We start from the raw sequence: 17,274 nt of genomic DNA, 5'->3' as shown, positions 1-17,274 counted from the left end.
TTTATATATTTGTATTTGAGAGAGACAGAGGGCAGAAGCGGGGGAAGGACAGAGAGAAGGAGAGACAGAATCCCAGGCAGGCTTCCCGCCATCAGCCCAGAGCCCAGTGTGGGGCTTGAACTCATGAACTGTGAGATCTTGACCAGAGGCAACATCAAGAGTTGGACACTCAACTGACTATACCACCCAGCCACCCCAAAAGCTATTTTTTAAATGTTTTCATTTGTTTTTGAGAGAGAGAGGGAGCACACATGAGTGAGCATGTGAGTGGGAGAGGGGCAGAGAGAGGGAGACACAGAATCCAAAGCAGGCTTCAGGCTCTGAGCTGTCAGCACAGACTGTGAATTCATGACCTGAGCCAAAGTTGGACACTTAACCAACTGAGCCACCCAGGCACCCCTTGAACATCTTTTTATATGCTTGTTGGCCTTTTGTATATGTTCTTTGGAGAAATGTCTGTTCAAGTCCTTTGCCCATTTAAAAATCAGATGATTTGTTTTTTGTTGTTGTTGAGTTGTAGGAGTTCTTTATATATTCTGGATATTTACCCCTTATCAGATACGTGATTCACAAATACTTTCTCCCATTCTGTGGTTCTTTTCTATTCTGTTGATTTTTTTTTTTGATGCAAAGTTATACTCACTGGTTATAGTTTATTACAGAGAAAGGATACAAATTAAAATTAGTGACAGAAAAATGCACGTAGAGCAGAGTCCAGGAGACACCAGGCACAAACTTCCAGTTGTTTTCTCCCATGGAGTTGTAGGAGTAGTGCTTAATTCTTCCAGGAACGGCATGTGACAACATGCAGAGTATTGCCAACCAGGAAGCTTACTTGAGCTTTGGTGTCCAGGAGTTTCATTGGCTGTTGTGTAGCAACAACTGACCATAGTTCTCCAGCTCCTCCAAGGTCAAGCAGATACCTTATGGCCCAAGACTTGCACTATAGATCATATTGTTAACAATGTGACCCAAAGCTTCATGTAAATAAAAACGCTCTTAACAGGCAGAATATTCCAAGGGCTTAGAGGTTATCTCCCAGGAAGTAGACCAAATCTTTCTTTGGTATGTGCAGGGGTTGGACACCCTTGACCTGCCAAGTTCATCCTTTACTGTACAGTAGTCCTTTCACATCTTTTCATCTGCCAGGTCTTAGCTCAAATACCACTTCCTCAGAAAGATATTATCTGACCACATTATATAAAAGTAGTCCCATCCCACGTATTTTTTTTTTATCACATCACCCCCACTATCCCATTCTGATTATCTTATTTATTACCTTTCTCTCCCTGCTTGGAATCAGTTCATGAGAGCAGAGACCTTATCTGTCTTTTTGACTGCTATATCCCTGGCATTCACTTTTTAAAAAATTAATTGGTAAGTGTAGTAATTATACCTAGAAACTAAAAGTATCAAATGTGATTCTAAGGTACCATAAGCCAATGGCAAAGGATATGAATACTTAGTTCATAGAAAAAAAAAATGCTCGTCTTTTCTAATAATAAAAGAAATAGAAGTCAAAATTATACTGCAAGCCCATATTTAACTTATCAAATTGGTAAAAATCCAGGCATTTCATTGTTTACAGTGTTGACAAGGGCTTGTTAGAATAGGAACTCTCCTACACTGCTGAATCTTTAAATTGGTACAACTCGTAGGGTGGGGGACTTGGCAGTATATATCAGGATTTCAAATGTGTATGTACTTTGACCCAGCAGTTTTACTTCAGGAAACTTACCCTACAAATATGCTCTGCCCATGTGAAATAACTTGTAGGGGACATTCGTTGCAGCAGTGTTTGTAAATGGCAAAAAGTTGGAAAGCAAGTTAAATGTGCATCTTTAGGAATTGGCCTAATAAATTAGGATACATTTGTACACTGGTTATATAACTGGTTAGGATTTTTTTTTCAAGGAATGAGGGTGTATGTATTTTATGTACTGGTATGTAAACAAATCTCTAAGATCCATAGCTAAGCAAAGAAATCAAAATGCAGGAGAGTGCATTTATTGTGCTACCATTTCTGTGAAAAGGCAGAATGAGAATATATATTTATATTTGCTTGTATATATAAAGAAACTTTGAAAGGATTTGCAGAGAACAGTGATTGGTAACCTGGAGGATGAGACAACTAAATAGAGTTATTGGGAGATTTTCTTACTTCTTAATACTCTGTGACTTTAGAATCATGTGAAAGTTTTACTTGTTTAAATGTTATCAAAAAAAATTTTAAACCTATAGTCAGTTTTAAAAATAGTATCTGAAGGACTATAAAGAGGAAGGGTGCATTAAACAGCGCTTTAGCATCCCATATCAGCTTGAAGGGCAGGGCAGGGTGGGGTTGGCTAATAATGTTCATTATAAACCGGAACATCCAGTTGAGTACTGTGAAAGAACATATTATGCTTGCCTCTTTCATGCTAGACTTACCCAGTTACACTGTTCATGTAGCCTAATAGGATAGCTGTGGTGCCCTAGAAAGAACAAAAAGCAAAGAGACTTGAATTTGATTCCTGCCTCTGCTGTTGGACTTGAGATTTTGGACAAATTGTTTTAGCGTGGATTTACCAAAACCTTTTTCAACATAGGAAAAGAATAAATGAGATAATGTGAGCATGCTTTGTAAATGATCAACTACTATATAAAGACAGCTATTATTATTCCTATTTTAGGGGTTTTTTTAAATGTTTTATTTATTTTTGAGAGAGAGCAAGAGTGCAGGCAGGGGAGGGGCAGAGAAAGAGGGGGACAGAGGATCGGAAACAGGGAGGGCTCTGTGCTGACAGCAACAGGCCCAATGCGGGGCTCCAGCTCACGAACCTCGAGATCATGACCTGAGCCAAAGTTGTATGCTCAACATACTAAGCCATCCAGTGCCCCTATTTGTATTTTAGTTTATATTGCACATTAATCGACCCATTAAGTTGGGTATAATTGTACTGCTGAACAGTAGTCACAAACATAACATTAGCATATGGCTTCGTCACCTCTTTTAAAGAAAATAGAAATATGAATTTCCTTGAATCTTTGCTCCTCAGCTACCTGTCACACTGTGTTCTTGTCCTCCAGAGCCTTCATTTCCTTCCTACTGGACTTTGGCCACTCCAGTGACATGTGTTCAGCAAAAGTTATCTTTCTTGTTGAATAGTGTGTAGGTCTACTTTTTGTGCTTTGGGATAGTTTCCTTTCCATTCCTCATAGGGTTTGAGAGTCTTCATAAATACTTTGTGGGGTCAAAGAGTTAACTTCTTGACCTCCAGGCTCAAGTAGGAGGCACCAATTCCTTTGTAAGGCCAACTCCTCTCTCCTTTTGTTCCCCTCCATTTATCCCCTACCCCATTCCAGAAGTTACCATCTCCCTGTCTTATATCATCAATCTCTTCTAGTCCTATTTTTTTTAAATATGTTTTTATTTCTGAGAGAGAAAGAGAGAGACACAGCTTGAGCAGGGGAGGGTCAGAGAGAGGAGACACAGAATTGGAAGCAGACTCCGGGCTCTGAGCTAGCTGTCTGCACAGAGCCCGACACGGGGCTCAAACCCACGAACTGTGAGATCATGACCTGAGCTGAAGTCAGACGCTTAACCAATTGAGCCACCCAGGTGCCTCTTCTAGTCCTAATTCTATACTGTGACCCAGTGAGTACACTCAAATCTTTTAACATCCCTAAAATGTTTTCAAATGTGAATCCCTTCTGTTGTCACATCTTTTTAAAGTTTTTTTTTTGTTTCACAGAATGATTGCCTTTAATTTCTCAGTTTCCATTCATTCCCCAATTTATTTATGTTTGATTTATGATCTGACTCCCCTCTTAACTGTATTACTTTTGTAAAAATATGGGCCAACTTCCTGCTGCTAAATTCAGTGGCTTTTCAGTTCTCATATAGCCTGACTATTGATGACACCTCTGAAATGTACTTCTCCTTTGGCTTCTGTGATGTACTGGTTCTTGAGATTTCTGGGTTCTTGGGTTCCTCTACCCTATTCTTTTTTTTTTCTTCTTCTTTATACACCTGTCATTCTTTTTTTCTTTAATATTTATTTATTTTGAGAGAGTGAGAGTGTGTACTAACAGGTATAGGGCAGAGAGAGGTAGAGAATCCCAAGCAGGCTCTGCACTGCCAGCACAGTGCCTGATGTGGGGCTTGAAAACCCACCAACCGTGCGATCATGGCCTGAATTGAAATCAGGAGTCAAACACTTAAGTAACTGAGCCACCTAGGGTCCCCCCCACCCCTATTTTTCTCTTAATCTCTTTGGCTGGTTTTTCTCCTGTCCCCTGCTGCTGAAGTTTAGGGGTATTCACGTCTCTCCTAGGTCACCATGCCCCTCTGTTTCCCTCCACAGTTGTTGCTTTACATAAGACCGGCAAGTCCATACTGTTTCCGCTTTTCATCTATACTTCCTCCCTGAGGTTTCATCCATTTCCATACCTGTAGAGACTAATGACTTCCCCCAGCTCTCTCCTGCGCTTGGAGCTTTTTTTTAAAGTTTGTATATATAGAGAGAGAATGCGCACAAGTGATCAGGTAGTAGAAGAGAGGAGAGAGAATCCCAAGCAGGCTCTGCACTGTCAGTGCAGACCCTGATGCGGGGCTCGAACTCTTGAACCTGAGCCGAAATCAGGAATTGGACACTCAACTGACTAAGCCACTGAGGCGCCCTTGAGCTTGGCATTCTTAACTAGCCTGGGACTTTGCTGCCTGGTTGCAGGGACCTCACATTGACCTATCTTTCTTCCAGCTTGCCTGCCTTCTTGTGTTCCATGCTCTCTTAGTGCCATTACCATCTTCCCAGTCCTTTAGCTAGAAACCTCCAGAATCATCCTTGACTCCTTCCTGACCATCCACATGGAATTTGACACAAAGCCCAGTCAGTTCTGCTTCTGAAATACCTTTTTTACACATCTCCTATTTTTCATCACCACTCAATCAGGTTTCTCCAAAGTGAAACATAATCTAAGTGTCACTTCCTCAGCCTTAACAATTTTTATGACTTTTTAAAGTACTTTTTAAAGTCTGTTTATTTTTGAGAAAGAGGGAAAGACAGAGAGCATGAGCTGGGGAAGGGCAGAGAGAGAGAGGGAGACACAGAATCCAAAGCAGTCTCCATGCTCGGAGCTGTCAGCACAGAGCCCAACACGGGGCTCAAACTTCCAAACCGTGAGATCATGACCAGAGCCAAAGTTGGACACACAACCGACGGAGTCACCCAGGCACTCCCAACAGTTTTTATGACTTTTTATTGCCTACAGGACAAAGTCTAAAGTTCTTGGGCATGGCAAATGAGGTTCTTTACAACCTGTTCCTAACCTTTTCCTGCCACCAGCCCTGACAGACTATCCCCAGCCAGCTCAGCCGTACTCTCTGGTTGTCTGTGTAGGCCTTGCTCTTCAGTCTCACACCTCTGTGCCAGTCATGTCTGCTTAAAGCCCATTCACCGGCCACTCACTCTTCTGCTCAGGAGTCGTATCTTTACCTTGCCTTTCTTGACCACACAAAATGATCAGCCCTGCAGCACTTTATTCATGTGTGTTGTAGCGGTTATCCTGTATTAAAGCTAACTCTATGACCTTTTTAAGGACAGCATCTAGATCTTTTTAATTTCAGTGTTGCCACAGCATAGTACCTGGAATATAGAATTTTGATAATTACTAATGGGATGAAGATATCCAAATGAAGTAAAAGAGAACTCAGCCCACACTAAGTCTGCAGAGCTCCCATGTTGTCTTATGAACAGCACATTGAGAGGTGGTTAAGAGCTTGGTTTCTGGGGCAGGGGGCCCTAGGTGGCTCGGTTGGGCGTCTGATTTCGGCTCAGGTCATCATCTCACGGCTAATGAGTTCAGGCCCCATGTTGGGCTCTGTGCTGATGGCTCAAAGCCTAGAGCCTGCTTCAGATTCTGTGTCTCTGTCCCTCTGCACCTCCCCACTCGTGCTTTCTCTCTTTCTCTCTCTCTCTCTGAAAGATGAAAAAAAAATTAAAAACAGCTTGATTTCTGTAGGTGGGCATACCTGGGTTCAAACCCTGTCTATAATGCTTCCTAACTATGGCCATTTCCCTATCTATAAAGTGGTGATGACAAGTGGCTGTGAGAATTTAACATAAAGCACTTATCACAATCTCTAGTACATTGTAATAATGTTAAGCTGTTGTTAAGACTGTAATGTAATATATTAATGAATAACAGTGTTAACAGTATTACTTAGTGTATTCTCACATGATCTTCCTGAGAGAAACTGCCCTTTTGTTTGTTTATTTGAGAGAGAGAGAATGTGTGTGTATGTGTGCAACCAGTGAAAGGGCAGAGAAAGGGGGAGAGGGAGAATCTTAAGCAGCCTCCACACATGGGGCTCAATCCCACAACCGTGAGCTCAATCCCGTGACTGTAAGATCATGAGCTGTGCCAAAATCAAAAGTTAGTCGCTCAACAGACTGAGCCACCCAGGGGCTTCTAAGAGAACCTGCTCTTCTTTTTAAGTTTATTTATTTATTTTGAGAGAGATACAGCATGAGTGGGGGAAGGGTAGAGCGAGAAAGAGAAGGAGAGAGAGAGAGAAAGAAAAAGAAAATCCCAAGCAGGTTCTAAACTACCAGCGCAGAGCCTGATGTGGGGCTTGAACCCATGAGCCGTGAGGCCATGACCTGAGTACTTAAACTAAGCGGATTACATTTTTATCAGCAACAGTGACTATCAGTCTACTTTCATCTCCTATTCTAGACTTATCTGGGAGGAAGAGTGCTGTTCTTTTTCTCCTGTATCTATTATTTTTATTATTGTTGTTAATACCCTTGGGATTCACTCTCCAAGAACTGAGTTTTAGATATGAACAGTGATAAGCAAAATAAGACAGAGAAGACAAATATGTGGAATTTAAGAAACAAAACAGATGAACATAGGGGAAGGGAAGGAAAAATAAAATACGTTAAAAACAGAGAGGGAGGCCAATCACATTAGACTCTTAAATACAGCACGGAACCCGATGCAGGGCTTTAAGTCACAAACCGTGAGATCATGACCTGAGCCGAAGTCAGTCACCAAGCTGACTGAGCCACCCAGGTGCCCCTAAGTAAATTTTGAGAGAACTGTAGATTTACATACAATTGTAAGAAATAATAGAGAGATCCTTTGAATATCACTTATAAGAATTTTATTTCTTTTTTAACTTTTTTAAATATTTTATTTTTTGAGAGACAGAACATGAGCAGGGGAGGGGCAGAGAGAGAGGGAAACAAAATCCAAAGCAGGTTTCAGGCTCTGATATATCAGCACAGAGCCTGACACTGGGCTCGAACTCATAGACATGAGATCATGACTTGAGCCAAAGTAGGGTGCTCGACTGAACCACCGAGGTACCCCCAGTACAGGGATTTTAAATCTTACTTATAACGAAGGGGAAGGGTGCCTGCCTGGCTCAGTCAGTGGACCATGTGACTCTCAATCTCAGAGTCATGAGTTTGAGCCCCATGCTGGGTGTGGAGCTTACTTAAAGAAAAATTCAGAAAGTGAGATAGTTCCTTGTATAACTGGTATGAAAGAAACCTCAGGTAGAAAGCACTTCATAATTTTGAGAAAGGTGAGATTACTATGCTTGTAGCAGTAGCAAATAAAGAAGGTTTCATGCAAATGTCTGCTTTTAAGCCAAACCTCAGAGGATGAGTACAATTTTTTTAGGTTGAGAATGGAAGGTGAGAATGAGGTAAACCAAGAGCCAGGTGAGAAGGAGGACCTGGGTTCCTTCACTGTTCAGTGGCAAATAAAATCTAGACTTTTAAACTGCACACCTCTTGTGAATTGACTCTTTCTTGCCTCAAGCTTTCAGACCTCAAGTAATGATGGGCCTCTTCTTAATCTCAGGTCTAATTGTTATGTTTTCTTTTTTTAGTATAGAATACTTGATTCTATGGAGTCTGACTTACTGAAAATAGTGTCTCTTGTGCTTTTAGAATGACAACAGAGATCGGCTTGAGCATGGCAGCGAAAGGAGGAGACGTGGCAACCCTGAGCCGTTATCTAATGGACGACCCCAGGGTAATTCACAGCAGGTGGTGGAACAAGATGAAGAAGAAGATGAGGAGCTGACATTGAAATATGGTGCCAAACACGTGATCATGCTCTTTGTCCCGGTGACTCTCTGTATGGTAGTAGTTGTGGCTACCATCAAATCAGTCAGCTTCTATACCCGGAAGGATGGACAGCTGTATGTATGAGTATTTTGTTTTATTTTTCTCAAGGCTACTATGGCTTTTCTTCATACTAGGTCATTATTAGTTTGGCAGCCTCTGCTCTGAAGGGACACAAAGGCTAGAGAGTTCATTCTGACAGCCAGAAGCAGTTGAGATAATGAGGGATGATTTAGTACTTGAGGCTTTAAGTAGAGAAAATGAGTGCTACAAAATTTTATTTTATGGATGGTATCACCGGATAGGGCTGAATTTATTTGGAATTGAGCAGGTAAAGAATTGAATATTGACCTTTTCTACCTCAGGGCCATTGGTCCCATTGTTCTGCTGGAAGGTTCTTTCCTTTTCTTACTTTTTTAAAAAATGTTTATTTATTTGAGAGAGAGAGAGCACACACATATGTGTACGTGAATGGGGGAGGGGCAGAGAGGGGGAGAGAGAATCCTAAGCAGGCTCTGTGCTCGACCCCATGAACTGCAAGATTATCATGACCTGAGCAGAAACCAAGAGTCAGATGCTCAACCAACAGAGCCACCCAGGTGCTCCTCCTTTTCTAACTTTGATGGATTAATTCCTGTCATCTTTCTCATCTTTGCTTAAATGTTTAAGTACTCAAAGATAATTGCCCTCATCCTCGTAACAGAATTAGGTCCTTCCTGATGTTATTTCTCATAGCAACCTGTTCTTTTTCACCTGTCACAACATGCAAATCAATGATTTATTTACAGTTTTTAAAGCTTGGTTTCCTTCTATACTGTAAGGGTTATGAGGGCAACTAGTTCCAGGGCTATTATGTAATAAATGCTCAGCAAAAGAAGAATTAATGCAAGCTGGCATTCTCCAGACTCTTGAGGGACTGTTGTGTCGATTCTCTGGTGCTGTTGGTATGAGCCCTTTGCCTTTAAGAAAAATGCTTTGATTCAGATTCACCTGGTTCTGTCTCAGAGACTCCCATTGGACTCAAACAAAGTTTTAACTTTATATTGGAATTTGAAATTAGCAAACTGTGGTACTCTGAAAGCCAAGCTTTGAATCTTTCGGAAGAAAGCCTAAGATAATGAGTAAAGGGCAGGGATTGGAGACAGTACTTAAAAAAGACTGGATAATATTATGTGTATAAGTTAGAGTTAGTTTGGTCTCTGTGTTATAGAACAAGGGTTAGTAAGCCATAGTCCACAGTCCAGATCTGCCTGCCACCTGTTTTTGTAAACAAACTTTTACTGGAGCACAACCATGTTCATTTATATATTGTCTATGGCTGTCTTCATACTGACTTCATACTACAATGGCAGGGATCAATGGTTAGAACAGAGACTATATGACAAAATTTAATATATGTACATTCTAGGGGCACCTGGGTGGCTCAGTCAGTTGAGCATCCTGACTTTTGATATCGGCTCAGGTCATGATCCCAGGGTTGTGCGATCGAGGCCTGCATCAGGCTTCGCGCAGTGTGGAGCCTGCTTAAGATTCTCTCCCTCCCCTGCCCCTTCTCTCGCACTCATGCCTGCACTCACTCTCTCTCTAAAATAAATAATTAAAATAAAATTACTTTAAAAAGTATGTACTCTCTAGTCCTTTACAGAAAGTTTCCTGACCCTGTTATAAGAAATGAAAAAAACTGGTTTAAATGGTATATATATTTTAGCTGTCTCCCAGAGAGTGGTATCAGGTGGTCCGTCCAGATTGGTATAGTGGCTGCACGTTTTTCAAAGATTCAGGCTTCTTTCCTTTTCCTTTAGCTTCTATCCTTTAGGTTATTCACAGAGCCCTAGTATTTAAATCAGACAACAGGAAACAGGAAGGAATGGGGGAGAAGAGGACATAAGACATATCTCTCAGCAGAATTAATGCCTTTCTTAGAAGTTCGACCACATATCCGCTTAAAACTCTTTGGCCATGTTTAGCCTCGTGGCCACACCTGACTGTAAGGGAGTTAGAATTAACTTTCAGCTGGGAACCTAAGTACTTATGTGAATGAGAAACCATGGGGAAGATGGATGTATGATGTTATGTCAGAACAGTTCCAGTTGCAGTCACCCTATAGGTGAAAAAAAATAATTGTAAGCCACCTTCCTCTGTCAACTATTTGTAACCGGTATATGGCAGAACCCAGTTCTTTAACAAATTGCTAACAAACTGGAGAAAGAACACTTGATGAGTTATTATTTCAAATATGAAGCATCCACTAGATGGAGCCAGTGTCTGGTTCACAAAAGTCCTCTCCGTATTTTGGATATCTCTTTTATTTTGTTTTGTTTTGTGTTTTTATTATTTTCATTATTTACCAAAGTTATTTATTTTGAGAGAAAAACAGCAAGAGTCAAGGAGTGAGAGAGAAAGAGAGAGAGAGAGAGAGAGAGAGAGAGAAAATCCCAAGCAGGCTGCACGCTGTCAGCACAGAGTCCAATGTGGGGCTTGATCTCATGAGCCATGAGATCATGACCTGAGTTGAAACCAAGAGTCGGAAGCTTAACTGATTGAGCCACCCAGGTGCCCCTAAAGCACTTATTTTAAAGTATAGCTAATTTTCTTAACTAAAATTCTTGGCTAGGTTGCTGAGATGGGGGAAAAAAATCATATAAAGATACCAGTTGAATCAAGGTAATAAGACGAGGAGAGGGTATGTGGTTTGACCTGGGGCTTTTGTGTTTTGTTTTATTACAGAATCTATACTCCATTCACAGAAGACACTGAGACCTTGGGGCAGAGAGCCCTGAATTCGATTCTGAATGCTGCTATCATGATCAGCGTCATTGTTGTCATGACTATTCTCCTGGTGGTTCTGTATAAATACAGGTGCTATAAGGTGAGCATGAGACATGGATCTTTGCTTTCTACGACATTCTTTTCGTGATTGAGTTTTCCTGTCCTATACCTTACTTGGTCTGGTAGAGAAAAGGGCCTTATATCGTAGAACCGATTTGATTTTGAGCTTGGTTGGGTTTTTTTTGTTTGTTTTTAGTTTTTAGTTTAGCTTTAAAAATTTAATTTTCAGGGGCGCCTGGGTGGCTTAGTCGGTTAAGCGTCCGACTTTCGCTTAGGTCATGATCTCACGGTTCGTGGGTTCGGGCCCCGCGTCGGGCTCTGTGCTGACTGCCGGCTCGGAGCCTGGAGCCTGTTTCAGTCTGTCACTCCCTCTCTCTCTGACCCTCCCCTGCTCACGCTCTCTCTCTCTCTCTCTTTCTCTCTCCTAGAAATAAATTAAAAAAAAAAATTAATTTTCAGTTTTCAGATTCTCTTGAGTACAGGCCAGTAGAGCCTTCTTCAGACACTGGTGTTAAACTCACTGGTGACTGGTGACTGGTTATATTCCCACGTCTGTATTGGGAGCCATCCATTCCCTTACTATCTTTCCTTCAGGAGCACCAGTTCTCTCCTTGGGAAATAAGGGCAGGGGAGATTGTGGAGGAAAGACACCCTGTAGCTAAGGGATTCACTCTTGAATTTTAGCCATCTGGCACATATTTCAGATGCATGTCTCAGAAAAATCACAAATTATTACAAGTCATGAGCCTTTAGGGTCTTTCTCAAATAAAAGAAATGATATCTTTCTGAATACTGAACTCTACTCTATTTATTTCTGTATATTCCTTAACTTGGTTAAAATAAAATACATAATCAGCATGTGTCCTTTCTTAACTTAACTTTCACTTTGGGATAAGCATTTTTCCATGTTATAAATTCTCACAAAACATGTCTAAAGGCTACATAACATTTGACTCAATGAGTGTATTGTAATTTACTTTCCCTATTCTCCCTGATGTTGGACATTTAAGTCATTTCCAGTTTTTTACTAAACAACAATGAATGTCTTTATGGAGCTTTTTCAGTTTTTCAAATTACTTCCTTAGGGTAAAATCCTAGACACAGAATTTCAGGGACAAATTACCTACATATTTTTAACTATTATGGTGTGCAAAATTTCTTTCTCAAATGATAGTATCAGTTTGTACTTAACGTTAGTAGAGAAAGAGAATGTCTTACCGTACCTACATTGACCAACACTGAATTTTTTAAATTCTGTACTGATTTTTATAGATGAAACAAAATGCCTTAGTTTGCATTTGGCTAATTTTTAGTAAGACCAAATACCTTTCCAGTGTTCATGAACTTTAAAATTATACAGAATTTAACCTTCCTTGATGAATGTTTGAGTGGGTGGAAGTGTTAACCGAAATGATGACCATCTGCACTCTGACGTTAGCAAGTGGAAAAGATTGAAGACAGAGGTGTGTATGATGATGGCAAGTGTCATCAATACTCAGAAAACCAAAGAGCAAATGATGTAAACCCATGCTGCAAAGCATTCTCCTCCCCATTTAAATATCCTCATGACAATGACTTTTTCTGCATATAAGTGTTTACGTGCTAGTTCCATGTTTCTGCTCTGCTGGGCTCACTTTGTACCTCTTATCTGGATTAAATGCTACTTGTGTTCTTCACGTTTTATGGGAATCTGTATCCTGTTTGGGGCCATAACCACACCTGTACACCTTGAGGATGGACCAATCGGTTCATCACGGCTGTAAAAGTTTGCTTTCCTGAGCTGCTTCCTTTCTGTGATCTCCCTGGTACTTTTTGGTTCTTTTGGCCTCCCTGTTCTAGTCCTCCAGCCAGAAATGACTGTTTTACCAATGACGGGGCCAAGAAGTGGGAGGACCGACAGAGAAATGAAATAAGTGCCATGTGCCCAACTCTCTGGGAACTATAGCTCCAGTTACAGAGGAAGCTTCCCCTCACTCTGAAGTTTAGGCTCCTGCTGCCCCCACTGCCACCCCCACAGGGTTCTTTGAGAGCTGCATGTGAGAGAATGGTGAAAGGAAAACCCAGAAATTGAGATTGTTGCATTCTCTTTTTTGTTAGGAGACCTCTTTCCTGTTCCTTATCCAGAGCTGGGCTTCGAGAGCTCTCACTGTCTTGCTCCTCTCCATTCAGAGCTGCATTGAGTTCTAATGGAGGAGGGTGGTGCTAGAGGGGAAAAGTGATCAACTCACTTCTCATTCCCCAGCCCACCTGATTCTGTTCACTTCCAGAGTCCTCACCTAGCAGCTGCATGCATTCTCTCCAGGTTTTATGGCTGCATTTGGCAGGAGAGACAGGGTAGATGTGATTTTACTCCGTGGCACCTTGAACCTATCTTGATATATTTCTGGTCACTTTTGTACATCTTTTAGTTACATCTCATTTTAGACAGTAGGCAGGGGTTTATTTTCAGCAACATTTCCACGTTTATTTGTTCACAGATGTTGTTTTGTTTTGCTTTTTTAACATTAAGTTCAAGTCTTAGCAGGCACAGCCTATTCTATAGGAACAAGTTGTTTACTTTGATTCCTAGTGTAAAATAAAAGGAGCTTTTCAGTCAGAAATTCAGAAACTTGCCAGGACCTGTTTGGAAGTAAACCCTGAGGATTTGTTATGTCAGTGGTTGGTTGTGCAATGTCTGTGAGAAACACAAGAAGCTAAAAGACCAAACAAACTTTTAAAAAAGGTAGAAACTGAAAAGGCAGTTAATTATTACATATCAGGTTATAGATGAAACTATATAACTTATTAAAATCATGTGATTTCTGGCCTGGCTAGTTCAGGGTTTAGAGGAGATGCCTGCAGTTCTATACTGAAGCATGGCTCTTTTCTTTCAGAGCCTTTGGCATGGAAAAGCTGAATAGGGATTTTTGCAAGATGAGAAAAAAGAGTGTTTTACCACCTCAATGTCTAGAAAAAGGGGAAGTGCTGTTTAGTCACCATCAGAAGAGGCTTTGGATTCAGTTAATAATTCAGAAAATCATAACATTAGTGACCAAAAACCATTATTACAGAGAGAGGGCTAATATCTTTAGAATATGAAGAACACTTACAAATTATTAAGAAAATTCTGAACATCCTAGAGGCATATGGCTGGCATGGTTGGTAGAACATGTGGCCCTTGATTTCAGGCTTGTAAGTTTGAGCCCCACATTGGGTATAGAGTTTACTTTAAAAAAATGAAATCTTAAAAAAAATTATGAACATCCTAATAAATTTTTAAAAACCTAAGCCAGAGGAATTACAAAGGAAATGTAGATGGCCTGGAGAGAAACAGAGAGATGTATATATATGTTTCCACAATAGTAAAAACAAGAAATATTAAAATAACAAATTGATATATTTCACCTATTGACTTGGTACAGTCTTTTTGTGTGTGTGAAGTCACTAAGCCAACATATATCAATAGTCAGTAATGAGAAAAAGTCTTATGCTTTGATTCCATACTTTTGCTTTCATGATATATCTGAGGATTATTTCTGAAGCCGAGTCTTGGGAGCATGATGGGCTGGGGAGCCCACAGGGAGCTTTCGTTTTGCATAATCTTTACTGGATTTTCTGCAGACCAACCAGAGGAAGGGCTCCCTTTAGAATATTTTGCTAAAGCTGAAGTATTTAGAGGTATAGGTATATGTATAGGTGTCTTCACTTTACTTTGATATGTATTAAAAATAAAAAGGACTAATAGATGGCGAGCTGGATAGAAATGCTGCAAAGCAAGTATAGCAAAATGTGAATGGTATTCACTGTGAAATTCTTTAAACTTTGCTGTATGTTTGAAAACTTTTATAATACATTATTAGGGGAAATTTTTGTGAAAGAACTGTAGAAATTAAGTTTGTTGTATTCAGATAGTCAATTTAGAATATTCAGATGTCTAAGGAATACCAGCTTCCATGTAAAGCCATTCTTTTGACCTTTCCCCAAATTGTACCATTTTATAAAGTTGTTTTAAAGAAAAAGAGGCAGCAGAAAATTTTAAGAAATCTTTTCTTTCAAAGGCATTGACAATCACAAATCACCTTGGGTGATCAAAACAGAATCACAAGAGAAAGATAATTAACATACATTTTAATCACAACTAGATTTTGATACCTTATAATCTGATTATTGGAACAACTGCATCTGGGAGGTGGGTGTGGGAGTTTTTGTTAATGAAGACAAAATAATACTCTGGGTAAGAGACTATGTTTGGAAAAGTTATTGGTTAAGTAACTTCTTCTGTCATTAAACAGTAAAACTATATTGAAAGATTAAAGCATATAGTGGATACCCACCTCAAAATAATTTCAGTTTGGTTAGAAATTACTTGACAGTTGTTTGTGCCTCTCCATTCTGATATTAAAATCTCCAGGCTCCCTGGGTTGTATAGTATTTTCCCAAATACACCCATTACATGAAATTACCATTTAAAATGTTCATCTTGTGTAACAGATTACAAAAGTCAAATTCTGATTCTATCTCTCATATTCATAAGCTGTACATGAGTAATAATGACTAATATTTATATAGTGCTGTGTGAATTCTGCATAATGATAGACTCAGAAGTGTTCCAAAGAATTTGTAATGTTACCACTTATTAACGAACCGTGTAAAATAAGCAGTGTTGTAATGCTTGCTGAAACTCTAGATTCCAAATATATTGTCAAATGGTTATTTAATTAAAAGGCCTATTTTTGTTAATACAGCTAATGTATGCATATATAAGGCACCTAATGGAATATCTGATTTTCAGTTTTATTGAATTTTATTTTATTCAGTTTATTTCTACTTATTTAGGAAATACCACAAAAAGATTCCATTGAAAGTGTTGCTTCTTTAAAGTTTAAATGTTGACCAAAAGGCAGGTGGATTGATAATTCATTTTAGACTGTATTATTTTTAAAATTTCACCTATTTCTGGGGCACCTGGGTGGTTCAGTTGGTTAAGCGTCTGACTTTGGCTCAGGTCATGATCTTGCACCTTGTGGGTTTGAGCCCCACGTTGGGTTATGTGCTGACAGTTCAGAGTCTGGAGCCTCTTTCAAATTCTGTGTTTCCATCTCTCTCTGCCCCTCCCCCAGTTGCACTCTGCCTCTCTCAAAAATATTTAAAAAATTAAAAATTTTTCACATATTTCTAAAGGAGCAAGTTCTTGCTGAATTTTCTGTTCTGAAGTAGTTCAGCACCAGAGAGTTCTAATACAAGTATGCACTGATCCCAAAATCAGTTCGAGTTCTGCCATTTGAAAAGTATAACATGTATAGAAATAATACATTGTTCTTGAAGTAAGAAATGTGCTTTTTTGTAAGGTTATGGGATCTGTTAATTATATGGAAATTCTTTCTTTTCTAGGTCATCCATGCCTGGCTTATTATTTCATCTCTGTTGTTACTGTTCTTTTTCTCATTCATTTACTTGGGGTAAGTGGTGAAATATTTGGTCTGTTTTCAGAGATAACTCTGATCTATATAACTGTCACTTAAAGCCATGTACTTTGTTGATGAATTACTCTTAAATTATAATTGTTTTCCCATATAATTTGTACATGGTATATATAAGAGTGGTTAGTATTGTAAATATTTATGTATGTATATTTTTAATGGCTACACTAAATTTCATTTTATAAAATCACATCACACGTCCTAGCTATAAAATTTGTTGCGCATGTTTAATTTTTTAATTAATTTATTTTAGTTAAATACTAAAGTTTATTTTTATTTATTTTGAGAGAGAGAGAGAGAGAGATCAAGGAGGGGAGGGGCAGAGAGAGAGAGGGAGAGAGAGAATCCCAAACAGGCTCCATGCCATCAGCGTGGAGCTGGACGCGGGGCTCAAACTCATGAACTGTGAGGTCATGACCTGAGCCGAAATCAAGGGTCAGGTGCTTAACCAACTGAGCCATGAGCCACCCAGGCACCCCTATTTTAGTTAAATTTTAAAGTAGGATCTCTTCTCATTGTGGCATTTTAAGTGGTATATGGCCTTTTAAAAAAGTTTTTGTACTTGTTTGTACAGCTATGACCTATGATACTGGCTTCCCATTTATATGAATGATACATAATATTCTTTTAAAATAATCTCAACTTGGGGCATCTGAGTGGCTCAGCTGGTTCAGTGTCTGACTCTTGATTTTGGCTCAAGTCATCATCTCACATTTGTGAGATCAAGACACTTGTCAGGGGCTCTGTGCTGAGTGTGGAGCCTGCTTAAGATTCTCTTCTTCTCTTTCCTTCTGCCTCTCCCCTGCTTGTGCTAACCCTCTTTCAAATAATTGTTCAAATTGTTCAGATAAACAAACAAATAA

The 17,274-nt window shown here is 39.6% G+C and overlaps 1 protein-coding gene across 2 annotated transcripts in view; it reads left to right on the top strand.

Annotated features, from left to right (window-relative positions):
• The window catches only part of PSEN1 (presenilin 1), a 72,248-nt gene that overhangs the window by 25,761 nt on the left and 29,213 nt on the right, over window positions 1-17,274 (top strand). For both annotated transcript variants that reach the window (XM_077750816.1, XM_077750815.1), the window contains exons 4-6: window positions 7,947-8,200; window positions 10,851-10,992; window positions 16,323-16,390. In XM_077750816.1, the coding sequence (XP_077606942.1) occupies window positions 7,947-8,200; window positions 10,851-10,992; window positions 16,323-16,390 (464 nt within the window). The remainder of the gene's footprint in view (window positions 1-7,946; window positions 8,201-10,850; window positions 10,993-16,322; window positions 16,391-17,274) is intronic.

This window comes from Crocuta crocuta, unplaced genomic scaffold (assembly GCF_008692635.1).
Source record: "Crocuta crocuta isolate KB4526 unplaced genomic scaffold, BGI_CrCroc_1.0 scaffold186, whole genome shotgun sequence".
Taxonomy (NCBI): Eukaryota; Metazoa; Chordata; class Mammalia; order Carnivora; family Hyaenidae; genus Crocuta; species Crocuta crocuta.
This window is presented reverse-complemented; position numbering and strand designations above follow the sequence as displayed.